General features: G+C 40.3%; 1 protein-coding gene across 1 annotated transcript in view; it reads right to left on the bottom strand.

The window, feature by feature from the left end:
• The window catches only part of Cep112 (centrosomal protein 112), a 384,852-nt gene extending 366,821 nt beyond the window's left edge, over positions 1 to 18,031 (bottom strand). Inside the window, 4 exon segments of the mRNA XM_021227128.2 lie at positions 5,093 to 5,265; positions 7,721 to 7,911; positions 11,662 to 11,775; positions 17,878 to 18,031. Of these exon segments, the coding sequence (XP_021082787.1) occupies positions 5,093 to 5,265; positions 7,721 to 7,911; positions 11,662 to 11,761 (464 nt within the window). The 5' untranslated portion in view covers positions 11,762 to 11,775; positions 17,878 to 18,031.
• Positions 18,032 to 27,151: the final 9,120 nt, after the last annotated feature.

Below are 27,151 nucleotides of genomic sequence, written 5' to 3'. Positions count from 1 at the left end.
ACGTCACAAATGCCCTCAATTGGTTTTCCTGCTCTAACAAATTGGAAAACAAGTAGAATTCACAATATTTGGAATGTTTACTCATCAAGGAAATTCTTATGTTTAAAATCTACATACAGACTTGCTATATCTACAGATATCCTTGTTACATAGTTATGTTAGATTTATTAATTTCAGCACTAATATTAAAACTTTGTATGTCCAAACATCTTAATAAAAGTTTGGTATTTTAGAAGGCAATTGAAAGTATCTATAAAATATAAATGTGTGGTTACTAAAAATAACAAACATGTATACAAAAAAGAATGCTATTATCTCAATACTCCAGGCAAGTACCACTCACTAAAGGTGATACCTACTAATTTTATACATGCACATGCATGCATGCACACACACAAACACACACACACAAATAATACACATACCACCTCTTTAAAACACTTCTATATACAAATATAATTCACTATACCTTTAGTACTTTAAAACTTTGTATATCTTACATATCTTCTCAAGATTGCTCAAATACACTATTTATACTATTGTACAAGATATTAAATGAGCTAACAACCCCACCAATAGAGCAATTCACCTCCTAGGAATCTACATATAGTCTAAAACACATACAAGTGTGTAAGTCTATTCTTGATACTATAACTGATGAGCTGGTATCTTTAAGCCCTGGGCAAAGTTGTTTACCTCCATGGTATCTCATGGAAATCATATTTAACTCCCAACCACTACTCTAAGACCTGTGCTTTCTTTTCCACACCTACTGTAGATCCCCACTTAACCACTTCCTACCATTACAGATTTTAAGGGGTGCTTTCACCTTGTTCCCCTTTGCTCCTTCTACCTCCTGAGCAAAACACGAGCTTCCCCATGTGTCCCTGCAGGATATGGCATTTCCTCTTAGTATCTGAATGACATTTCTCCATTAAAAGGTAGTTGTCTCCCCATCATCTTATCATAATTGATTAAAACAAGTCCCTGGTATATTTAATACAAGATACACAATGAGCTAGGCATTAGTGTGTGAACCAAAGCATTCTTTATAGTAATAAAGAATGGAAGACAGTAGAGACAGCTTTTAAAAGTATATTTTAAAAAATATACACGGCAATGGTTTTGAGACTAAGTAAAAAAGAAGGAGCTATAGAGCGGTACATACACATTTCATAATTTCTTATTTACATGGGCATAGATGTTAGGTATCTAATAATGAATCCTATATACCAAATTGTTGATGAGATTACCACTCATGAGGAAAACAGGAAGTAAAAAACATACAGGACCTCGACTTTTCATTCTGCACACTTTACACTGAGGCTTCCACAACTATTAAGTTTTCTACATTAAGAAAAAGTCTGCATTCATCATATATGATTACATAACACCATCAGTAACTGAGAAGTTTTAAATAATATGCATGTATGTTCTCATAGTTCTATGGAAGTCTAAGCACAGCTGAGCTAGGTCCTTGGCTTGCTATTTCATAAGACTACAACCATGATTTGATGAGATCTGTGTTTTCATATCCTCAACTACAGACAGATCCACTTCCTTCCCCCATGATCAACATCGGGTTCCCTGTGCCTTCATGAATCACTTCTTCAAAGTCAACAAAGGGCATGGCAGTAAGACCTAGAGTAAGATGGTGCTGTACACAACACAAAGCTATCTATCACAGGAGTGACTCACCACTGCCATACTCTATTGGTTAGAAACAAGTCACAGGCCCTGCCCATATTCATGGGGAGGAAATTATAGAAAGAATATCAAGAATTGGGTTTGGGGGGGCTACCTTAAAGATAACCTATCATAAAACAAGATGATTATCAGTCTTTGATGGCTATGATCTCCTTAGAAAGGTTTTATAAAGTCATAACCAACTAAAGTCAAATACAACTACAATGTTTCTTTGTCAAGAAAAAAGCTAGATACTAAAAACAAAATTGTAATAGTAGAATTTTAATTGAAATAGTAATGAAATTTAGATCAGTTGGTCTTCTAAAAGAAAACATGGGTAATAGCATGAATGTAAACCAAGGGATATACAAAAAAGAAAGCAAAGAATCTCAGGAGTTACTGGTACTGGAGTTTTTGGTGTAAAATGCTAAGTACACTAATGCATGATGTATATGTGGGGGACAAAAAGGAAGTATGATAATAAGGGCTGGAATACAGCCTCATAATACTTCCAGGGAGTGTGAAGCGAGGCTGCTGCCAGCCTACAAAGGAACAAAGGTAAAGGAAGGTGTCATATCCCCTGAATAGGGATCCCAACAAAAGGCTTCAAAAGGACTCCGCATCTTTAATAATATAAAAAGGCTAGGGCACAAACAGCATCATCTAAAATGCCATTAGAAATGCTTCACATACAAAAAGGTCTAAGTAAAGCAGGGTTTTATAAAGTGATCAAAAAAGAAACACTAAGGGGGAAAATCTTTTAAGATTAAAGAGGTTTTTCAAAGGACAAGTTGAAGTGGCTGTAAAATTTATGAGGCAGCATTAAACTTCAGTTCTAAGTAACAATAAATTATTCACTATAAAAACATACATGTGTCAAATATTATAAGCCTCTTAAACTTTTTAAAACAATTCTTACAGAAGTTATTAGATGTAGTAGGTCAACATTAACAGATAGCAACTTCTTCGTTAGCACAGTATGACCACTCAGAGAGAGAAGAGTGAAAACGGGCTTTGGTGGGCTACTCAGTGCTACAGTGAGCTGACTACATGCGGAGTTGGCCTTCAAATCAATCTCTGTAACTTTAGCTAAAATAAATGTTAGTTTTATCTTTTCAATGTCCCCATGAATGTAAAATGACAAATATCTGTTAAGTAATACACATGCGGATTAAAGCTCAAATAAAATTTTACTTTTAAAACAAATCAAGCCATAATTATCAAAGGAGTATGAAATACCCTGAGAAGGGCTTTGTGACCCTGGATGACCATCAGCCTCGTGTCACCAACCTGAGCAGAAAGACCTTTAGGCATATCTGTGCCATGGCTCACAGTGTGGACAGTCATGTTTCTTCCACCATTTTATAAAATCTACCCTTCCCTTCAGTCTCTAAACGTCCAACTTAAAATTTCTTTTGAACTATTACCGTTACACACACACACACACACACACACACACACACACACACACACACATACATACATACATACATCAAGAAGTTGGAATGTGGGCAGTCCACCCCACTGGCTGGGGAGCTGAGCTGAGTAAAGAGTGGAAAGTGGGAAGCCAGCTGGGTACCAGCACTCATCTCCCTCTGCTTCACGACTGCAGACACAAAGTGCCAAGGCACCTGTGTTCCTGTTACCATGCCTTTCCAGAAATGATGGACTATTCCCTCAAACTGTGACCTAAAACAAGCCCTCCCTCCTTAAATTGTCTTTGTCAAATATTTTTGTTCCAGCAATGAAAAAATAAAAGGTAGCTAATATAGTGAGTGAAAAAGACAAATTATTTTTAAAGTGTAGATTTTATTATGTTTTCACTTTCTAGTAAAGTGACTGGAGGACTAAGAAATATTATTTCCACTGGGGCTGGAGAGGAAGTTCAGCAGTTTAAAGTTCTTGCTGCTCTTCCAGGGAACTCTTGCTTGGATTCCCAGCACCCAAGCTGGGTGGATTACAACTGCCTGTAACTCCAGCTCCAGAGGATCCATCTCCCTCTTCTGGATCCCATGGGCAACCCTGTACACATCATACATTCAACACAGACACACACACATACAAACATAAATAAAAATAAATTTGTTTTTTATAAGAAGAATATTTCCATTGTATTTTTCTCCAACTTTATCTTGTGGTCCTAAAAAAAAAAGTCCATTCACCTAGACTACTGCTAATGTCATATATTTCCCATCCTGAATCCTTTTATGTACATTTTAATCTTCACAAGTACATGCAAAATCACACACGACCAGAGCATCAAAACTATCTTTGCACTTTTTCCACATAAAACAGGTTATAAATCACATCCCGAGGGCTTAAACAGGCAACAGATAAGTGATTATGCTGCCAAATTCTATACTTCCTTGTTGCAAATAAATAAAAGACCTAGAGCCAAGTATTGGGGTTCAAACCTCAAGCTGAAGATCAGAAAGGCAAAGCAGCTGGGCACTGGCTCTCACTCTACCTCAGACTGAAAGGCGATCCTGGCTCCACCAAACCTCAGACTGAAGCCTCTCCTCAGAATGGCTGGAGAATACTGAGACTTCAATGTCTTCCCATGCTGGAGAATGAATGCCTGATACTAACTACTGAAGACCATGCTCCTATCTTTTATATCCCTCTAGTACTGGGATTAAAGGCATGTGATCAGAGGTGCTGTTTCTCTTTATGACTGATTCACTCTTGTGTAGATCTGGGTGGCCTTGGACTCAGAGATTCATCTACTTCTTAATCCTGAGTTCTAAGATTAAAGGTGTGTGCCACCATCTCCTAGCTTCTGGATGTTGGTATTAAATGTATGTGTCACCACGGCCTGATCTCTATACCTTGAGGCTGACTTTGCTTTCTGAATCCTCACACAAGCTTTAAAAAATCATTAATAATATATTCACCATACTCCCCTTCTTTAGTTATTCTTCCCTCTATATACATCCTTCTTTTCTGCACTTTTGATACAATATGAAACCAGAAAAGCACTTGAAGGGCTATTTGAAGAAAAAAGGTTACATTTTGCTGAAGTCACTGGCAATGTTCTTAATGCTGTCATAAAGGAAAACATATAATTGTCTTACTTAAGATTCCCAGGTACACTTTCCAAACAATGAAACACATACACACCCACACAGAGAGAGAGAGAGAGAGAGAGAGAGAGAGAGAGAAAGAAAGTTAACAGATATTCATAAAATGACTTAAAATGTAAAATCATCTCACTTAAATACGTAGTAAATGTTTAAGCCTGTTATTTTTACCTACCTAACATTTATTCATAACTCTCAACATTAACAAAAAATATAATGTAAACTAAAACCTTATTATTAATAAAAGTAAAAAGTGTCACTATATGAGCCAGTTGCAAAAGCAGAGTAAAGTTTTAAAAACTTGATATTTAAACTCCATGGGGTACCTGTGGACATCACTTGCCGACAGTACCACCGTGTTGTCTTCCCCAGAAGAGAACTGCCATGATTCACTTAATTTGTTTTCTCCTGTCTCCAGCTCACCCATTACCCAGTCGGGTAGCTTCTCTGGACTTGAACCTTTTGGTCGTGCTGCATTTGGTTCATCAAAATAGATGGACTGTTTTTAAAAATTAGAGAAATCAATCTTATAAAATGTACTATAAGTTTTCTATCAACTTTCAAGTTTAACAAAAATTTTTCAAATATTCAATTTAAGTTCAATTATAATATATAAAATGTATGTTTGAATATACATAACAAATTATGAAAGATTAAAGTAATAAGATGGCTAATATATTTACATTTCAGTTATGTTCTACTTTTCTAGAAACCTAATGAACAACAAGATTACATGACAGATAAATCTGGTAATAATTATTTATATAAAGAAGTGATATTAGTATTATAATAGTGGTTCTCAACCTTCCTAATGCTGTAATCCTTTAATATAGTTTCTCATGTTGTGATGATCCCCAACCATAAAATTATTTTCGTTGCTCCCTTGTAATTTTGCTACTGTTATGAATGCTTTTTGGAGAAAACACTTTGTCAAAGGGGTTATTACCCACAGATTGAGGACCAGTGCTTTATAGTTATGGAAAACTTTTAAAATTATGTCTTACTCTATTTCTTCCTGTAGCCATCAATTAATCTGCACACATAGGCACATATATACACAAAATCAGTATTTGGAGTAACCACAATTAAAACATGCCAGAAATTAAAACTAAAATTAAAAATCTCTCAATGATGTGGGAGACCGAGACCAAGCACCAGGCCTTCTTAGTGTCATTTGTGAAATAAAGTCCTTCCCTACAACTTTATAAAGTTGGATGTGAGTGGAAAAATGTGACACAAGATATTTGTATCCCGACATCTAATGCTCTTCATAAAACATTCTATTTTTAGGCACTGAGATGACATTAGCACATTAGTTTCAATGAGCCAGATGCATGATACAGTTTCTGGAGAAAACACTTCTTTTGTAACAATTACCTAAGTCTACACAGAAGTCTTCAAGGGACTACTTTTCAGGAAATACTCACACATGACCCCTTATCTTAAATCAGAAATTTTAAAGGAGATACAGTTGTCTTGCTTATGCTCTACTTCTCTTCCCATGGTTTGGTTTATCTGCAGTCAATCATGGCCTGATATATTAATGGAAAATTCCACAAGTTAAGTTTTAAATCAGGTGCTATTGTAAGTTGCAATAAACTCCGTTCCACTATCTCCAGCAAGATCTATTTGCACAATATACACTGCTGTGCTGGTTAGTTCTATGTCAACTTGATGCAAGCTAGAGTTACTTGGGAAGAAGGAACCTCAATTGAGACTGGCCCATGGGCAAGTCTAGAGGGCACTTTCTTGATTAATGATTGATGTGGAAGGTGTCAGCTCACTGTGCACAGTACCACCCCTAGGCTGGTGGGCCTTCTTACTATAAAAGAGCAGGCTGAACAGGCCATGAGGAGCAAGCCAGTGAGCAGTACACCTCCATGGCTGTTGCTTCAGTTCTGCTTCCAGTTCCTGCCTTGAGTTACAGCCCTGAGTTCCTTCAATGATGGACTGTGATATGAAAGTGTAAGAGAAATAAACTCTTTCCTCTCCAAGTTGCCTATAGTCATGAAGTTTTATCACAGCAATAGAAACCCTGACTAAGGCAAATTCCTACTCACAGCCATTAAGTAGCTTAGTTGTCTCCGTACAACTCTATGCTGTCTGCTATTTTAGGAATCTCCTGGAGATGGGGGATAAAAGCTTCAGAGATAATAGGGAGACTGATGTACTCATTCTAATGTCTAATCAAATACACAGAGTCACCTATTTCCCCAATACTGTTGATCTTGACATAAGCAAAATGTATGGTACTCCTTCTACAATGGATAATAGCACTAAAAGTTTTTTTGTTCTGCCACCAGCAAAGGGAATTATCCTCTGGTGTGCAGTATGCCATTTCACTAAATTTTAATTAGTAAATTGATAAAATGTAGAGAAATCCTGTATTTTGTAATAATTCTGACACTGACATATATATATACAACTACAGTTAGCTGTCCAGTTAGATAACATACTCAGAACCCACGCAAAGTTTATGCTTACAAGGAGCAAGATGGGGACAATTCATCAACTAGCCATAAAATAACTACCTTGTAACAAAGCTGACAATAATTAAACCAACTATAGAAAACCACTTTTAACCACTATTATCAACAGACTAGAATAAACCTTTAAAAGTCATTAAACTGATAATATGTTAAATAATATATATGAAAGAATTAATAAACTAGAATTTACTAAAATACTTAAAATACTGAGTTGAATTTGAAAATTAGTAAGTAATTAAGGTCAGTTTTAAAATTCTTTTTATATAAGGGAATATAAGTGAATAAAATATAACAGAAGACTGTTTTCTATTTAAAATGGGAAAAAAATGAATGAGAAGAAAAGTTTTAACTTATGTATTATCTAGCATATATAACTCAGTATTTTATTTCCCTTCCCAAAGGGATGATACATCACACTCACTTTTAAAGAACTGAAACTACTATGCAGTGGTTGATGGTACCTACCATATATGATGGTAATGTTTTTAGTGTTCCTGGCTCAGGACGGTGTGTAAAAGGGCCTTCGAGTACTCCTCGCCTAAGCATATGCAGTAACAGTTTCGCATACAGGTTCCGATTCTTCCTACCCACGAGTCCTGCACCTGTTCCTGAGGGCTCACACAGCTTTCTGATCCACAGAGCACATCTCTGCCGTTCTGTAAGTACATAAGAACTATGTGAAACCTGATGTCAATGACAAAACATTAAATTATAAAGGTCTATGTAAGTATCTAGTATAATCTAGAACAGGAATCAGCCAACTTTTGTAAAAAGCCCAACTGTAAACATAAGCCATGTGATTTCTCATGTAATGTACTCTAGCTGACCGCCTTATCAAGAAGTATTAATAAACTATATGCAAGCAAATCATGTGACAACATTTCAATAACATTTTACAACAACAACAAAAAATGGTTGTGGGCTGAAAAAAAGACTGTACACTCCCAGTCTAGACTTTAACTTTGATAGTTTCAGTTGAGCAACACAAACATGAACACATATTTCATTAAAATAAGATTCCTAGTATCCATTTTTGATAGCTAATAAAAGTAAAATTTCTGAATACTATTAAGCATGTTTTTAGACAAATTTTTGCATCAATAAACTAACTGTAGACATACTGAAAAGGCTATCTCTGATTCCTAACTATACAAGCACAGAAGCTAAAAAACATTCTCTGACTACCAAGCAGTAGATTTTCCCTCTAAAATTAAATCCAAACATTTTATCTATTAAAGCCAATAATTCCAAGGGATTGTAGTTGATTTAAGGTTTTCTTTTACTATCTCTAAAATAATTGAGTAAATAATTTCATGAAATAATTATCCTTTTAAAAACCCTATCTAAAATGCAGCACATTTAATCCACATATAATGACCCATTAGTGTATTATCTTGCTGTGACACAGGATTTTTAACTCTCACAAAGACTACTCTGATATTTTTATCAGTCTAACTCAATTTGTGGATTACATATATTATAAAGATCACTAATCTCTTGTCTTATAAAGGTCATATTCATTTATTGTTTTGACTACAAAAAAAACCACTAAGTCTGGATTTACCACTTTGTAATCTCACTAACAGGCATGAGAGGTAGGCCTCTAAAAAACGGTGTGTATTTTTGCTCTGAAAAGTATATGATCACCAAACAAATGTTATGAATCTCCAGTGTACTTTATGCAAACAGGAAATACATAAGTGGAATTAATAAGCTTGAGCAAATAGTTGAAAATACATTATCATCACATCTTCTAGCAAATTGACATCTACATTATATCCAATGCACACACATTGATACAATTTGATTAATAAAGAGCTTAATTCTCTACTTAACATAGTAGAAAAGCCCACTGTCAAAGGTGGCTTTAGCTGTAAGACTAGATGAGCTGGTACAAATTTCTAGGTCTTAAATAGGATGAGTTCCTACGTGTTCATTATGAAGTAGTAAAAGAGGGTCATGAATGTTCAATATACGCAATGTGTATGAACCTGTGATTACAGTTAAGCAATTCTAAATACCTATAATCTCTTTTTAAAATAAGGCAAAATATGAGAATAGTTTGATTTGAGACACATTTATAGTGGGAAATCCTAATACAAAATTTCTTAATTGGCAGATCCAAGACAAAAAAAAGCAGTGATTATCAAAGTTCTGGAATCAGCATAGGTCTCCATCAATGGGAAAATGAATAAAGAAAATATGGTATATATACACAGTGTAATTTTATTCAGACATAAGAACAAAATCATGTCATCTACAGGAAATGAACAGCTCATCATGTTAGGCAAAACAAACAAGATTCAGTCAGGAAAACAAATACTACATATTATCTCTCATACACAGAATCTAGACATAAAAAAAGACATGGAAATAAGAAGCACCACTATTACAGCAGAGGAAAAGGAAAAACAGAAGTAGGAGGAGAGACAAGGGAGGACAATAAAGGAAATAACCATGATCAAAGTAAATATAATGTTCATAACAAGTATGGGAATTTCATAATGAAATCCATTATGTTGTGTGATTAATATGTGGTAATTTTTTAAAGGCAGAATATCAGAGATGTGGTACCCATGTATTATTATAGACTATCAGGAGTCATCGTGAGTCAGCAATGGATGTGAAAGAATGGAACTTGACCCACAAGATCTGAAGAGCGACAGAGGAAGAAAGGAGAGGCTAAGGACCAACAAGGCAGGAAAAGAACAGAAGGAGACAGTTCAAGTGAAGGCCAGACAAGGCTGCAGGCTCCGGAACAATGATTGAGCAAGGACTGCATCATTTCTATGTCACACCCTGATCCTTTCTTAAGTCTGTAGTATTAAGTCAGTCCCTCACTTTGAATATGAAGTGCGCTCAGATAGCTCATGGAAATAAGAACTTGGAAGAAATAAAAGCCAGAGATTCTTGGGCTCACTCCACACCCATACTCAATGCCTACCAAATCCTAATCACCCCTACAGCCAATAATACAACCACTGCAGCTTAGAGGATCTCCCTGAGCCTCTCTATTCTATGCAGCTGCCCTCTGGTGCCTTAAAAGGTCTGTACATCTCTACCTTGAAACAGAGTCTCATTCCAAAAGTAGAAACAATAGGACAGAAGTGAGAAGCATGAAAGCAACAAAAACTCTTTCATGGTCGATCTTACCTGTGGGAACACCAGACCTTGAGCAGAGACCCACTTCCCCTTCTGCCTGGGAGTAGGCAGCTGTAAGACAATGTTTACTAAAAACATGTTTACTAAAAACAATACAATGCCCGGGGGCAATAAGTTCCTAAAAAAGGCCTGCCCACAGAAACCACCCTGACCTCGACCTTGTCCAAAGACTAACCGCCTCTTCTGCCACGCCCAGATCAGTTTTTGGTGTCAGAGCAGAACCAGCCAGGGGAGAGGAGAGAGCAGAAGCTTCTCTGGTGGGAGCCTTTCTTAGGAAGTTTTCTTGAACCTTTTTGGGGCCTGCTTAAAGTTTTCTTTACATCGTTAAACAAGTCTCTGTGTTGTCAATCCCCGACACCCTCCACACGTTCTCAGACACAGGCCGCGCAGCAGATGCGACACTTACCAGTCAATCAGATTCAAAGAGTCAGAGGTTAACAATGGGTTTGTGAACTAGAAGTCGTTTCCAAAGGAGGAAGAAAGAGACCAAGTGAAGAGGGAGAAGTACCTAACTTTAAGATCTCATGCTTTAAGCTCACGGCATATGACATGGCATCACAATAAAATCCTGCCAAAGCTTAGGGAATACTGCCACTAGATTTTTATTTATCCTGGAACAGCTCAAAATAAACAATCCTACATCAATTGTAAATGTTAGGATCAAGGAATTTTTAAAAAAGAGAATTTCAACTTCATTTCCATTTTGACAGTTTGCTTGTGTGATATTTAATCTTGATTGAAGATATTCAGAATCACCATGGAAACACATTTCTGGGTGTGTTTATGAGGGTGTTTCCAGAAAGATTTAACTGAGGAGGGGAGACCCATGCTGTATGGTGGCAGCACCATGCCATGGGCTGGAGGAGGCAGACTGAAGCTGAGAAGTAGCACTCACTGCCCTGTTTCCTGACTACAGGTGCAGTGTGAGCAGCTGTCCCAGATGCCAGGCCTTCCTCACCATCATGAACTGAACCCTCAAACTGTGAACCAAAACAAGTTCTAAAGATGCATCTTACAGGTATTTTGTCATAGCAATAACAAAACAATCGCTAATGTAACTGTTTTGATTAAATAATATTGTTAATTTTAAGAATCTAATTTCAGCTAGATACGGTGGCTGAGGCAGCTGGATTGTCCTATGTTGAAGGCTATCCTGGGGTATATAGTAAATACCAATCCAGCCAGGGCTACATAGCAAGAATATCTCTAAAACAAGAAAGAGTCTAATTCAAGAACTATCTTACCTGACCTGTGGGGTAACTTTAGCACAAAGGGCTTCATATCTACCACAAAGTGATCAAATTCTGCATCCAGCTTCTCCCATTGCTCTTCTTCAGTCTCCATTTCCACAATCCGTCCTGTGAAAGAGTTACAGTTAAGCATCAAGTATCTGTATGAGGGAAGCTAGGAAACCATGATAAAATACATTAAAGAAAACTTGCCAATTAAATGCCAGTCCTCCTTCATTGGCTTCTAGACTCAACGAAATTCCAATCAAAACTCTAAAATTTACATGAGAAGTTAAAGCAATCAGAGCATCAGCTACAACCTTGAAAAATCATGAAGCTGGAGGTTTCACATCACCATACTTTAAGATGTGCTATAAGACATTATGGCTCTGTCCACAAAACAAATAGACCAGGAAGACCGAAGAGAAAGCACAAAGTGACCAATACAAACATGGACTCCTGACTTCCAACAAAGGAATAATCAAAAAGAAATGACAGTTTTTCTAACAAATAATGCTGTAGCAATAATGCTATACTAAATTAAGCATCTAAATTAAGTCCAATAAATAGTGGACCTAAGTGCAAACTGTAAAAATTGAAAATAAAGGAAAAGATCTCCATGACTTTATTAAGGCAAAAAGACAATTATCCACAAATAAAAAGCTGATATACAATATTGGACTTCACCCTCCAACCCCCCCCCCAAAAAAAACCGTGCAAGCTTCAATCTGTGAAGACTCTATTAAGGGACTGAGAAAATAGAGACTGGGGGAAATTCTTGAAAATAGTGAATTTATAAATAACTTATACCAATAGCACATGAATGACTGGGGGAGCACAGTGATGTGTGCTGTGAGGCCCTGCTTCAACCTCCAGCACAGAATAGCAGTATTAATAAAGAAATTCTGAATAATTCTCATCACTTAGCCATAGAATAAAAACTTGGCAGTAATTGATTGTATGTTTTAAAAAAGAGAGTAGAGATGATGAAAACAAATGAATCATAAGATTGTGAAATGATGGTTGTACCAACTACCCTGTTGTCATTATAGAATGTACACATGGTTTTAAGTATAGTACTGAATCTTCCAAACACGGATAGCTCCTATGTGGCAGTTAAGATGATATTTTAAAACATCAATCCCTTAACCAAAGAAAAAATACAAATAATGGCAATTACGCACATTAAAAGATGTTCAACATTACTACCCACTAGGGAAACCAAAACCAAAACCATACCGCATTACCCCAACAACACATGAGAACAGCCAAACTTCAGGCAAGGATGCAAAGTGCTGGTGAGGATGAAGGACACAGAGCTCAAAAAGAACAAAAAAGAACACAGCGCTGGTGTGTTGCCAATCGGAGTGTGAAACAACACAGGGCAGTCCTTCAAAGCTAATCATGCACTCACCACATGACCAAGACATCCCAAATGAAATGTAAAGTCTGTATCCAGACAAAAAGCGCAAATGTGGTGCTTAGAGCAACTTTTTTTAAAAAGGCAGTGCAAACAGCCCACAAATTGTAATATCACCACACATACTAACACTGCACTAGGAAACTGCCGGGCCATTTAACTGTTCTGCACATGAAATGAAGATGAGCTTGTAAAGTCTATACATGTATAAGAATTCACTGAACTCCATACCAAAATCTTAAAGTCCTTCAATTTCCCCCCTAAATTATAAAATTATTAATTCTTCATGTATACTGAATATATAACTGGGATAAAGCTGATAAAACCAGAAACAAACTAAACTTATGTTAAAACATATCCAGGAGGTAGTGAGGTGGTTCAGTTGCCAAAGAGCTCACTGCTTAAGCGCAGGGACCTGAGTTCAAATCCCCAACACTCACATAAAAAAAATCCAGGCATGGTCACCTGTGTCTGCAATCCTATTGCAGTGGAGGCAGAGACAGGTGGGTTCCTGGAATTCACAGGATATCCAGTCCACCAACAGATGAGTACAAGGTTCAGTGAAAGACCCTTTCTCAAAGGAAGAGGTAGAAGGAGTTTTACATCTGATCTAAACACACCTCCAACCCTTACCTATAGCACAAGCATGTAACGCTACTCCGAATGCCCAATGCCTACCTGGGTTACAGCATGATCTTGAGGCAAGCCTGGACAATTTATACAGACTTTATCTAAAAAAAAAAAAAAAAAAAAAAAAAAACAGTAAAAAAGAGCCGTGTAGCCGGGCGTTGGTGGCGCACACCTTTAATCCCAGCACTCGGGAGGCAGAGGCAGGTGGATCTCTGTGAGTTTGAGGCCAGGCTGGACCGACAGCCTCCAAAAAAAAAGAAACCCTGTCTCATAAAACCAAAAAAAAAAAAAAAAAAAGAGCTGTGTGTAGTTTAAGTGGTGCCGTATTTGCCTAGTATGCCTGAGCCCCACATTCAGTCTGCAGAACCTCAAGAAATTAATATCATGTATATTAATGTGTGTATACATCCACCTCAAACCCCAAAACTGAAGAAAAAGAGAAAATATATATCCATAATCAATATGTTCATTTAAGCTATGAACTACCATATACTTACATAATATATAATACCCAACTCATCACATATTTACAAACTATGGATTGGGGTAAAACTTTGCTCTGCCTTAAAAGCTGTCCTATTCTACAACTTAACCTCATCCATGAAAAACGAGTTTCCAGCATTTACAGTTTCTCACCAATAATCTCTACAACCACCTGTCCTGTCTTGAGTAAGTTACCCTACCTTTCACCAGTTCACTTCACCCCTCACAGCCACGAGAGGGAGCTATGGCCTCACTATTGCACACAGGTGCAGGTCTTTTCATCTCTCACCATACATTTGTATGTCATTTACATACTTTCTACGTCTGGGAGAGACTCTTGGAAAGCATGAGTCTCGACTTACACCTTAGTAAGTACCTTCATATTGTCTAGCATATGTTAGGAGCTAAAGAACTGATTGCTGAATAAACAGATTAGTGTTCAACTTATGCGAGACTAATTGCCTTTTTGACCATTGTTTTGGAGGGGAGTACAAGTGTATGTGGGTGTGTGTACACTTTCATGTGGAGTTTTCACATATCTTCCTTGATCACGATCCACATTAACTTTGGAGAGAGGGCCTCTCACCAAACCTGCAGCTCATCAATTCAGCTGGGCTATCTTGCCAGGGAGAACCAGGAACCCATTTGTCTCTAGCGTTACAGATGCACACCACCAAGCTCAGCTTTTGAGTGTTGGGGATCCAAACTCAGGTTCTCATACTTGAACAGCAGGCACTTTACAGACAGAGCCATCCCCCCAACCCCAGATGACTGGTTTTTAATGATTCTATTCTGAACACTAGCAGGTCTTACAGAACTGGAATATTACATGCTCCTAATTCCACTTGCCAAAAATGGCCGTCCTACTTTCTGTGTTTCAAAGGTATGTGTTTTCAATGTTAAGACATAGTTAAGACAAACTTCATTCAGAGTTGGGGAGGTAGTTCTGTGGCAGAGTACTTGCCTGGCATACATAATTAACTAATCAAGTAACTTGGCTTAAATTAATTTAATGACTAGTTGATTAGTTTGGAGTTGTGTTTGTTTTGCTTTGTTTTAAATTCCAACAATATAGTCAGTAGTTGAAAGTACAGTATGGTATTATCTAAAACACATTATGATAGCATTCTAGACAATAAAGTGAAAACCACTATTCAAATGGATACATGAAGCAGTGGGAACGCATAGGTTCACAACTTTAAGCACAGCTCTGCCCTAGATGTACTTCCAGGCTTACGCGTCATGTCCATGTACTCGAAAATTTTGCCTAAGCCTGTCGTTTGCTGTGGCCAAAGCAAAAAGGTTCCTCATAATCACTAATTCTCAATAAATCCTTTGACATTTGTGGAAATGTTAGTGTTTGATATTAAAGGAAACTAAAATTCAGCGGTTAAGTGACTTACTAAAATCATATAATTAAGCAAAGCCCAGATTAAAATTCTGAAATCCCTAGCTCTTACATAATCTAACCACTTGGCCATTGACATGTTAAGTCAGATATATCGCCAACTAATAAAAAAGTAATTTGACTAGTAGAAAGGCAATCTGAATGCTATCAGGATATGTAATAGTCAAATCACACTCTAAGAAAAGCAGAAACGGGCTGGGTCAGTTATGTGCTTGCGGAAGAAGCAGGAGGACTGCGCTTGATCCCCAATAACCACCTAAGAAGGCAGGCGTAAGTCGCAGACACCTGTATTTCCAGCACCAGAAAGACAGACAGGCTACCTAGAGCTCACTCGCCCCAGCCAAGTCTAATCAGAGAGCCCAGGTCTCAACAAGAGATTCTCTGAAACAAGCTGGACAGTTCCTGAAGACATCTGAGGTCACATGACTCCTGGCCTCCAAATCTGTGTGCATGCACATACCCACACAAAAATAGTGATACTTAGTCAAAGCTAAAACTCTTCCTTTCCTTGCCCCTTACTCATTCTCCAACAACAAAAAACTACAAACATTTCAATATTTGAAGGAATTTCTGCTACACAAATTATACCCTATACACAAATTACATCAAGCTATGGAAAATGTTTTTATACTATTCATCGGAACTTCAGGTTTAAGGTATTAAAAATAAAAAATAAAGGCCGGGCATGGTGGTACACGCCTTGGATCCTACCACTTAAGGGGCAGAGTTCAAGGCTAGCCTGGTCCACAGAGTGAGTTCCAGGACAGCCACAACTATGTTGAGAAACCATGCCCCAAAGGGTTTTTTTAATGGAAAAATAAGTAAGGCTCTATCTTTGGTTTAAAATTAAATCACTCATAGCATGTCTTCACTGACACAAATTACAATGTGACTACTACATGTACAACCTACCTCAAAAGTATAAAAAGAATTTGGGTGGCTCTTATATTTATATTCTGTATTTATATCGTGTTTTTTATTGAACTCACTGGCCTCAGTTTTAAAAATCTGTTTCTTTGTGGGCAGCTATAAAACAGGCTAAGACCTGTTTCCAAGTGCTTGGCTGCCATAAAAGTCAGCAAAGCACATGCAAGTCACCAATAGTAACAGCTTTAAGAGAGACAACTGCTAAGCCAAGAACACACCTCATAAGCATAGCGTGTACTTTGCCAAACGCAATATATTCCTGAAAGCTGTATAAAATGCTATTTTTTGTTCCATCAAATCATAGTTTAAATACATTGTGGAGAGTACTTGAAATGCCAACGAATCAACAAGGGCTACCAGGGCACATTTTTGCAGGTTACATATCTGGATGTCTTCCCAGAGGACATCCGGGGCAGCTGTGGGCATTAGAAATGTACCCTGGTGCGTCCTCCAGGGCACTTAAGCAGATAGACACGATTTCCACTCTCCTTTACAGGCTGGAGGTTGGAGCTTAGCGGTGTGAATGACTCGACTGAGTACTGGGCAATCAGTTGGACCGGAACACTGCGCACGCACATGACCCTGCTTTCCACTTAGCTGGGGGCAAGGGAATTAGCCACTGTGGCACGGAGCTCACTGGTAAAGGCAAGTCATAGATACCAGCATACCGATGTGGTGGGGAGAGGGCACACGCCCTGTCATCCCAGCACTCAAGGAGGCAGAGGCAGGTGGCTCTCTGTGAGTTCGAAGCCAGCAAGGTCTACACAGTGAGAGCCTGTCTCAAACACGAAAGGCAGCTAGCTGTCCTGTGTGCTCGTTCTCGGGATCGCTGCGAACCCTGCATGTCCCGCTGAAGGGCCGCGACTCCGGGCTGGGAACTTTGCAAACCCCAAGCTCATGAGGACTTTCTCGGTGCCAGCCTGCAGTCGGGTCCTGCTCCTCTCACTGATCTGGGGGCGCTTGAGACCTGCAGCGGTGCGGCCCCGGCGGTCACTTCCTCCGCTGGTGTGAGCGGCGCCTGCGTGGCCCACCCAAGGCCCGGGCGCTCTCCTCCCTCTCTGCTCCAGGACTCGGCTCTCTCCTCACAACCACAAGCCCCCTACCTCAGGGCTCTGGGCCACGCCATGCCGCCTGACCAAACTTTACTGAGCACTCTCCCGGGCCTTCGCTCGGTTGCTTAACCCCGCGGGGCGCGCGCCACACAGGCCGCAAGCGCGGGTCCCCGGCCTGCGTCGACGCCCCTCCCCGAGCCAGCCCGCACGCGCGGGGGCTCCATCCCGCGCAAAATTCCACTCAGAACCTGGGAGCAGGGCGGGAGGGGGAGTTATTGGGAAGAGAAGAAGGAGAGAGAGAGACAGAGAACCTGGAGCCCCCACAAGCAAGCCGTCCACTCGGCCGCCGCCGCCCCGCCGCCACAGCCAAACGGTTTCAAATCCTTGCGGGCCGATGGGTCGCCGGCGTCCAGCATAACCCGGGGGCGGGACTACCGAGCTCGCCTGTCCCGCCCCCTGGAGCAGCGGCTGGCACGCAACGCGGTTGCCATGGCGACGCGCTGGGGGTCTGTCTATCACGGCCCCTCACATCCTAGGGGGCGGGAGTTTCCGCCCTCCAGGGTGCGGTTGTCATGCAAGGGGCGGAGACTTCCCTCCGCGCTGTTCCCCCAACCTCCGGGAAATGGTCACGCCTCCCCCCCCAAGCCGCTCCGTTGCTGTGGTAACTGTCTGATCCACTACGCAGGCGCCGAGCTCGTGTTTTCTCCTGTCCCGGCCCACAGCGGTTTCAAAGCTTCATCTCCTGTGATCCCTGGACTAGGGTGTAGACGCTGCTGCTTCCGTAGCTCGCGAACACTTTAGAGACTGAGGAGAAAACAAGGAAAACTCAAAGGCGACGGAACTACTGGACAATGTGCACAGAAAAGCCTGTCTGTCGTTTGGACAGGCAGCGCCTTGGAGTTAAAGCAGGGAGAAGGTACCCTTGCTAGCTCACACTCCAGACAGGGGTGAGAGGCCAGTGATTCAGGACAAGGAGCAGTGTATGTTCATTCGTTGTTTAGATCCATCATAAGTCTGCAAACACTAACCCTGAAAGATGCTGAGCTGGAATTAAAGGTGGTCTGTCTACCACTCGACAGAGTCGGACCATGGGGGCGTGTGTGTGTGTGTGCGTGTGTGTGTGTGTGTGTGTGTGTGTGTGTGTTCTTCCCGGGAAATGCCATGGGCCTCAGGGCAGTCTACACTGCTGTGTCGTGGTGTTCTTTGATCTTTTACGTTTCTGGAAGCCCTGACTGTGTGCTTTAAAATACCAACAAAAAAACTAAATTTAAATCACTAAGAATACTGCCTTAAATGAACTCCGGTGTGCCACTGTTTTTCATCTAACAGAATTCCTTCGGTAGAATCCTTGCAATACACTCAGTGTGGTGCCAAACCTAACCTAAGCACAGCTTGAAACATCTTTTCAATTTTTCCATAAGAAAAACAGAAGAATCGCTTGTTTGTAATTAGTTATTTTCAGCTTCCAGAAAGAAACCACAACCTTTTCGAAGCGCACTTTCAAATCCACCTCACTGGAGGTAAACACAAATAGCTCCTCGTTGTTCCAGAAGTGAACACACTCACAACTGAAGAATAACCCATAATCCAGATCGTTTGTACGGAGAATCAGATTGTAAAACCCACATATGCAGAGATGCATCTAGTCAGAGACCACGGAATGTAAGAGTGGAGCCGATTGGAGAAAGAACTTCAAGGAAACTTCGCTGCATACAGCTAACCCAGTTCAGTGTCGGGTTCTTTGCCCTTTTCCTTTTCCTTTCCCAGCTTGCCGGTGCGAGGCTTAGATTTTGGGTCCGGTACATTGTCACCCCCGTGGTGGCAGATCTCAGTGTTTCTGTCATTGTAATTGGTTCTAAAAGCTTGCACCTGCTTAGCCAGAGTGTTTCCCTCTTCTGAGTTAATCATGATGGCAATGGTGGTGCATGTCTTCCTGTGGACCAGCCGTCCCAGTCTGGCCTTCTCTTTGACGAAGCCGTAGGACAAGGCAGACAGAGGGCCACCAGCTCAGTGGGGTCCACACCGTGTGTAATCACCAAGAGCATGCTCCGGGGAAGGTGGTCGCTAAGTGGGGGCGTCTCTTTGCCAGCAGCTTTCTTCTCTGTACAGCCTGCAGCCTTAGCTTCTGCTTTGTATCTGCCCTGCACTTTTGGGCAAGCATCAGCAGACGGTGGCTGTGTGACCGTCCAGGGTCTGGGTGAAGTGACTAATCGAAGGAGGCGCTTTGAGCTGCTTATAGACAATGGTTCTTTGCTGGTTTACAGCCAGACAGAGCAGGGCAGTTAAAGTGGGTGAGGTCTCTTCTGGTCTGCGTGTCTTGCCCAATGCTGAAGTTCTTGGGCCTTTTCTCACAGGATTCACCACTTTTTTTTTCTTGCTTCTTCATGATGGAGGGACAGTAGCCATCTTCTTCCCCTTGGCCCTTTTTACTTTGTGTATCTTTTTTGGCTGGAGGAGAGAGTGTATATTGTATTCTTGAAAATATTCCATTCAAGGTATATTGCTGTAGTGTTCGCCATGTAAAATAGATAAGTACGTGCAATAATGTATATGTTAATTTGCCCACTAGCCAGTCCATTCATGCATATCTCAAAACATTGTGTGGTACCAATAAATGGATGAGATTTTTAGACAATAAAGAACAAAAACACAAGGGGTGCAGAGACCGTGTCTAGTAGGTAACTGAATGCTTGCATGTGCATGAGGACCAGAGTTCAGATCCCCTGCCAGGTGGGTGTGGTTCCCACGTATAATCCCAGCACTCAGGCAGAGACAATATCCCCATAGCAAAATGGCTAGTTATATAATCTGTATAGATGAGCTCTGGGTTCAAATGGGACAAAGTGTCGAATGATCAAGGAAGACTGCTAACATCAACCTCAAACACACACACACACACACACACACACACACACACAACCAAACATGTCTACATACATGCAGTCACATCACATACACATATTTTCAGAGGGGGCAGGAGGAAAAATATTATTCAGTCAAGTTCAGAGGAAATGAGGGAAGGAATTTTACTTCCTTAATATCTACCCTCTAACCTCTCCAAAAATAACTCTTGGAAAATATTAATGTAGACTGGAATTATGATAGCACATTTTTCTTTTCTTCAATGTTTTTCTTTGATGTGAATTTGTCTAGTCATTTGAAGGACTGTGAGTAATAAACACGCTGAAGAATACATGACACAAAAACAAAAGTTACTGACTTTGAATCACTGCAGTAGATTATCAATTATTTCTGTTCCTAATCAAGAGTAATCAAGAATTAGCCATAAAAAGAAATGGAGTTTTATTTACTAAGCTAAGAATTTTTAGTTGCATATTTTTTCAGATTTTGTATCCATGCTATTGTAGTTAAATTATAAAATACTGAGATCTTTAAAGTAGAAAATTAACAAAATTTTACCATTAAAAACTAACCAGGATTGGGGCTAGAACAGTGGTAGCACACACCTTCAATCCAATCACATGAGAAGCAGAGGCAGGCAGATATCTGTGAGTTCAAGGCCAGCCTGGTCTATAGAGCAAGTTCCAGGACAGCTAGGGCTACACATAGAGATTCTGTCTTGAAAAACAAAAACAGTAACCAGGCTTAACATGTATCAGACACATATGTTCAAACCTTATATCTATATATTACTCCACCACCATTTTAAAGATGGCCCTATTATCCCACCATATGGATATAACATAATTTGCTTATTTTCTCCTGTAGCCTCTAATTCTGGTTCTCACAATACTTCTGTAATAAAAGTCTTTGTTGAAGTCTCAGTTACCTAGTTATCTCCATATGAGAGACATATCTCATATATGTATGTGTGTACGTGTGCGGTATGTATGGAGGCCAAAGGTCAATGACAGGTATCTTCCTCAGTCACTGTCCATCTGAGTTTTTGAGACAGTGTCTCACTGAACCTGGAACCTGCAGATTTGACAAGATTGTCTGTCTACTCCTGCCCAGCCCCACCTACTCCCAGTACTGGCGTTATGATCTCCTACACCTGACTTTTATATGGATACTGGAGATGGAACTCAGATTCTCATGTTTTCATGGCATGCACTGTATTGACTGAATCATCTTTTCAGCCTGAACAAGAGATTTTCAATGGACATAAAAAAGTATTAAGGCTTTGCCCCCAAATTACTCTCCAAACTTATTTTGCAAATCTCTAAGATGCGGCAGTCTAAAAGAGTGTCAGAGTCACATTACAACTTTTTGGATCTATGCAAATTATATCTTTAAAAATGTGCACGACTTTCTTAATTTGCATGTTCTACTCTTTAAAAATGTTATTGTTTCTTAGTAACCCCTTTTAGTCTTCCATGGTAGAACCTCTTTTGCTCTGTCATTTTTGAGGAATTTGATATGAGATTGTGTGGTGGTTTGAATGAGTATAGCCCCGTAGGCTCATGTATTTGAATGGGTGGTTCCCAGTAGGTGAGCTATTGGGAAGAATTAGGAGGTGTGTCCTTGTTGGAGGAGGTGTGCCATTGCCCAGGCTCTCTCTGTCACCTGTCTGTAGATCAGAATTTAAAGCTCTCCATAGGTGCCACCATGCTCTCCATAATGATGATGATGAGGTAACCCTCTAAAACTGTAAGCAAGCCCCAAATTAAATGCTATCTGTAGTAAGAGTCACCTTGGTCGTGGTGTCACTTCACAGCAATGAAACAGTAGCTAAGACAGATAGATTGACCAAAAACTTTCACAGTTTAAAAAAAAGAATTAACTGTCAATGGCTCTGCAATTTTGTGTAAAGCTGATAGTTTGTGCAATCAAATTTTAGTCATGATTCACTTCTTTTACTTTTACCGCGGCCCCCCGTGTGTGTGTGTGTGTGTGTGTGTGTGTGTGTGTGTGTGTGTGTGTGCGCACGCACCATGGCAGTCAGAGAACAACTTAAGGGAGTCACTTGGTCCAAAGGGTCAAACTCAGGTCATTAAGCTTAGCAGGGAGCATCTTTGCCCACTGAGACATCTTGCTTATTCCACCATTTTCTGTTATTAAATTATCATTAGAATAAAATCTTGAATGACTTATCTAGATTGGAAGCAATTTGTAAATACTAAGAATCATTCCTCTGTTGTCTTGTATAAACATATTAGAGATAAATATCAGAACAGGCCCATAACCAGTAAATTCCTTTCGTTGGATGGGAAGTGACTCAGAACCTTCTATTTAGAGACCACAAAAGTATAAGTTACACCGCAAATCAATGCAGTTTCAAGAGAGCAGAGAGTAAACGGCATATTTTCTCTTCTTCATTAATAAAAATTGAAAAGGTAACTGCCTTTAGTGCACTGACTCTGGATTCATTAATTTAAGCCAGAACTAAGCAATATTCAACATTCCATTCCTTCTTCAGCTGTCCAACCCCACTTCTTGGAGAAATTCATGCTAAGAGTTATTAACCAGAAGCCGGGCTTTGGTGGCGCACGCCTTTAATCCCAGCACTCGGGAGGCAGAGGCAGGCGGATCTCTGTGAGTTCGAGGCCAGCCTGGTCTACAGAGCGAGTTCCAGGACAGCCTCCAAAACAATACAGAGAAACCCTGTCTTGAAAAACAAACAAAAAAGAGTTATTAACCGGAAAAACCATGCTTCCCACCCACTCCCACTCCAGCAGTCTGTATGCCACCCTGACTAGTGTCCAGAGCAAAGGAGAAAACAGTCAGCAGGGCCTTCCAGTGGTCTGTACAATGACCTCTCGTGTCTACCTCCCACCCCTTTATATAGCATATAAAAGCCCAGCTTTCGAGCGCAGTTATTTCCAGGAATCCACTGTGGAAAATGAGAACTTAACTAGAAGTATAGCCACAGCAAAAAGGCCAACACTCCAGAGTCTAGGTATCTGGGTTCTAGGGATCCTTAGTGATGCAGGGCAGAAATCCAAGTTACATAACTTCTCTGACTTCCTTATGGAACAATTAGCAAGGTGGAGATGGTGCATCTGGGAAATTGCCCAGCACCCGACACAAGGACATTTCTATTTCTAGTCTTTCCGAAGCTTTTGTGAACTTTTTGAGACCCAGTGTGATGGCTCATCTTGGCTGCTAACTTGATTGTATCAGCAGCCTGTGAAAAGTCATGCTGGTGGGCATGCCCGTAGGAGATTTTCATAATCCCCGTATTTGAGGTGAGAAGACCCACCCTAAATGTGGAGGGATGAAACTGTTTTTTACCTGCTTGCCCTCATTCTCACTGGCATGTTCACCTATCCTGTTGCTGAGACATTCCTTTGCCTGTATTAGAACCAACTTCTTCAGGAATCCAGTGTATACTGAAGACCAGCCACTCTCCACGAATCCTCTAGGACTCCAGCACCAGACAGGAAATGCTGAGACACCCAGCCTCCTGGACTGAACAACTACCAAATTCTTGACCTTTCCATTATGAGACAGCCATTGTTGGACTAACCAGATACAGCCTGTAAGTCATGTCTAATGAATCACATCTTCATCATCATCCTTTTTGGGGAGAGATTTGTATATATGCACCTATGTGTATATATATATATTATATATTCAGTTTATCAGTTCTATTCCTTTAGACAAGTCTAATTCACACAATAAATGCCACTAGGAGGCAGCAATAACACACAGAAAAACTTATTCATAATTTTCTCTCTCTCTCTCTCTCTCTCTCTCTCTCTCTCTCTCTCTCTCTCTCTCTCTCTCCCTTTCTCCCTCCCTCCCTCTCTCTCTGTGTAGAGTACAAAAGTCAACTTTTGGAAGTTAGTTCTGTCCCCTCACCACACAGGGGTCCTAGGGCTCAAACTGCAGTTGTCAGGCTTGGTAGCAATTGCTTTTGCCGACTCGGTAACTTATTTCTTAGGAGATATTATAACTAGATGAACTTAGCAAGGTCTCATGATGAAAGGTCAAACTTAATATATAAACATTTAGCACAAGAATAAAAATTAAAATAAAAAACCTTAAATAGCTTGAAAAAAACCTGCACTTCGTACCAGGACAATAGAAACAGTGACTTAAGGGCTAGACTCTATCCACTGATGGCCTGTAGGAGGTAAAACTGCAAACTAACTTGAAAATATTTCTTTTAAAAAAGAAGTACCCGAAAATATGGAGCTTCAGAGGTACTCTGCTCTGAAATGACTACTCGAGGAAGTGTTTCTTCCTGCTCCTCTCCCAGCACTGGGAGGTCAGCTTTAACTGTTAACACGGCACGATCTAGAAGCTCCTGGGAAGAGTCCCCATGACCACTGGCCTTCATTGGGGGTGACCTGTGAATAAGCTTGTGGGGATTGTCTTATTTAAGTTAATCAAATCATCGATGTGGGAAGACCCAGCCAATTGTGGGTGGAAACATTACCTATGCAGGGGCTGCTGAACTATGTAAGAGCAGAGGAGTAAATTGAGCAGAAGCGAATAAGCAGGCAAAGTTGCATGGGTTCATCTCTCCCTGCTCTTGATTGTGGGCGCCAAGTGCTATGTGACAGTCTGTATCAAGGTCCGACGCCGTGACTTCCTGGCATGATGGATGTGACCCAATGTAAGTCCTTCTCTCCTAGGTTGGTTTTTGTCAGGGTATTTTATCACAACTGAAAAGAAACTAGGACACACAAATAAAATTAAACAAAAATCGCATTGCTATAATACTTGTATGTTTTAGGAAGGAGGCGTAATCAGCACTTAGAATGCCTTAATAATTGTAAATGGGCTCTGTTGAAGGTATCATTTAATTACATAAAGTAGGAAAATGTACAGATCAAGTCGCCTCGGTTAAGGGTAACTTAATGAGTATCTTGTCAAATATCCAAGAGATTTCTATAAATGAATGTTTTTCATATTGACATGGAATTAGAACTCAGATGATGTCTTTCAGCAAGTCTCTCCTTCAAACTTTCAACTTTAGATGACCAAATACTTAATAGTGGATTGGATTAAATGAACTCTGAAAAAATATAAATTTAGATTTTAAAAATAGTGTAAGATGATAAAAGCAATGCAAATAATTTATCTAATGATTAACTGACAATTGCATTTCTCTGTCTTTTCTTGCAGAAAACATACCAGTGACAAGGTGCCTGCATGTATTATTGTTGGCTCTGATTAGAATATTCTTGAGCACTGGATTAGCTACTTTTCTTCTTATTTCTGCAAAATACCCAAAAAAAATCAGCATAAGGGAGAAAAGGCTTGTTCGGACTCATGGTTTCAAAGATGGGAAGGCAGAACTGAGAGGCTCTGTGCATAGCTGCAGGAGTATGAGCCTCTGCTTGTTCACATGACAGCAGAAGAACCCAAACCAACATAACCTCCAAGATTTTCCCTCCATGACCTCCTCCTGTCAGCCAGGCCCCATTTCCCAAAGAGTCCACAAACCTCCAAAATGAGTATTCAAACGCATAGACTGTGGAGGATATTTCACATTCCAATGGTAACATTCCCAAAAATCCAGACCCCCCACATTCTCAGGCCAGCTCTCATTTGACCAAGCTTCAGAAGTCTCTAGTGTTAATAACCCAATACTGTTCAAAAGCTCAAAGTGCAAATTCTTCCTAGACTTGAAACAGTGTCTTAACTGTGAACTCTAAAACCAAGAAGAGTTTTAAACATATACAATATGCAACATAAACTAAACATTCTCTTTCTAGGGGGGCGGACTGAAAGAGTAACAAGAAAGAACCGGTGCAAAAGAAGACCGGAATCCAGCTTGTTCACACCACAACAGGATAACCCAGTAAAGAAATGTTAAATTCTGAAACTGTGTTGTCCAGTATCCATAGCCTCTGGTGGTGTTGTCTGGGCTCCAACAGGCTTGTGCATCCCCTTACCTGTGGCCATGGCAGTTGCAACACATAGGACTTTTCTCGTGGGCAGGCTCAACTTGGTGCCTACTAATTTCCTCAGCAGACAGCCCACGTTCCTTGTGTCTCCAACATCCCAGAAGACTTAAGCTTAGGTTTGACCCTAACAGTTACACACTGTGACTCCCCAGGGCATCCCTGCAGGGAATATTACCATACTACACATTGCCTGGCCATATCGACTTTTCTCTGGAACCGTGGTGCAAGCTCTGTTTTCTCGTAGCTCTTCCATTCTTCATATGGGGAGAAATGGTGCCATGTGAGTGATACCAAGTTCTGCTGCCACCTTGAGAAGCAGATGGGTCCCTTGGGCCTGGATGCATGATTCTGTGCGCAGCGGCAGGAGTATGAGGCCTCTGCTTGTTCGCATCACAACAGGAGAACCCAATAAAGAAATGGCCCTTGCAGTGAATGGACCAATGACAGATAGTGAGAGCGCTGACCCAGCGAGAGAGCCGACATCTAGTGCATCCATGGATTTAAAATGGAATCTATCAGCATGAGTGCGATGTTTGCACTGCTCCCAGCAACACTGAGCTTCTTAGGTGAAGGCATAGGGAAGGGAAGGAGAGCCTTGGGTGAGATACAACAGAAAAAGACAATTGCAAAGGAGTAGGACATACCCAAAGGAGTGATGCCAATGTTGAACTGACAATGAGTAAAGGAAGATCTTTTGGCATCATGTAAACACAGTACCAAGGATTCCAGTCCAGATCTGTGGACCTGGAAGTTCGTGCTCCTC

The sequence above is a fragment of the Mesocricetus auratus genome, unplaced genomic scaffold (assembly GCF_017639785.1).
Source record: "Mesocricetus auratus isolate SY011 unplaced genomic scaffold, BCM_Maur_2.0 Super-Scaffold_100007, whole genome shotgun sequence".
NCBI lineage: Eukaryota > Metazoa > Chordata > Mammalia > Rodentia > Cricetidae > Mesocricetus > Mesocricetus auratus.
Note: the sequence above shows the minus strand (reverse complement) of the source record. Positions and strands in the feature narration are given on the sequence as shown.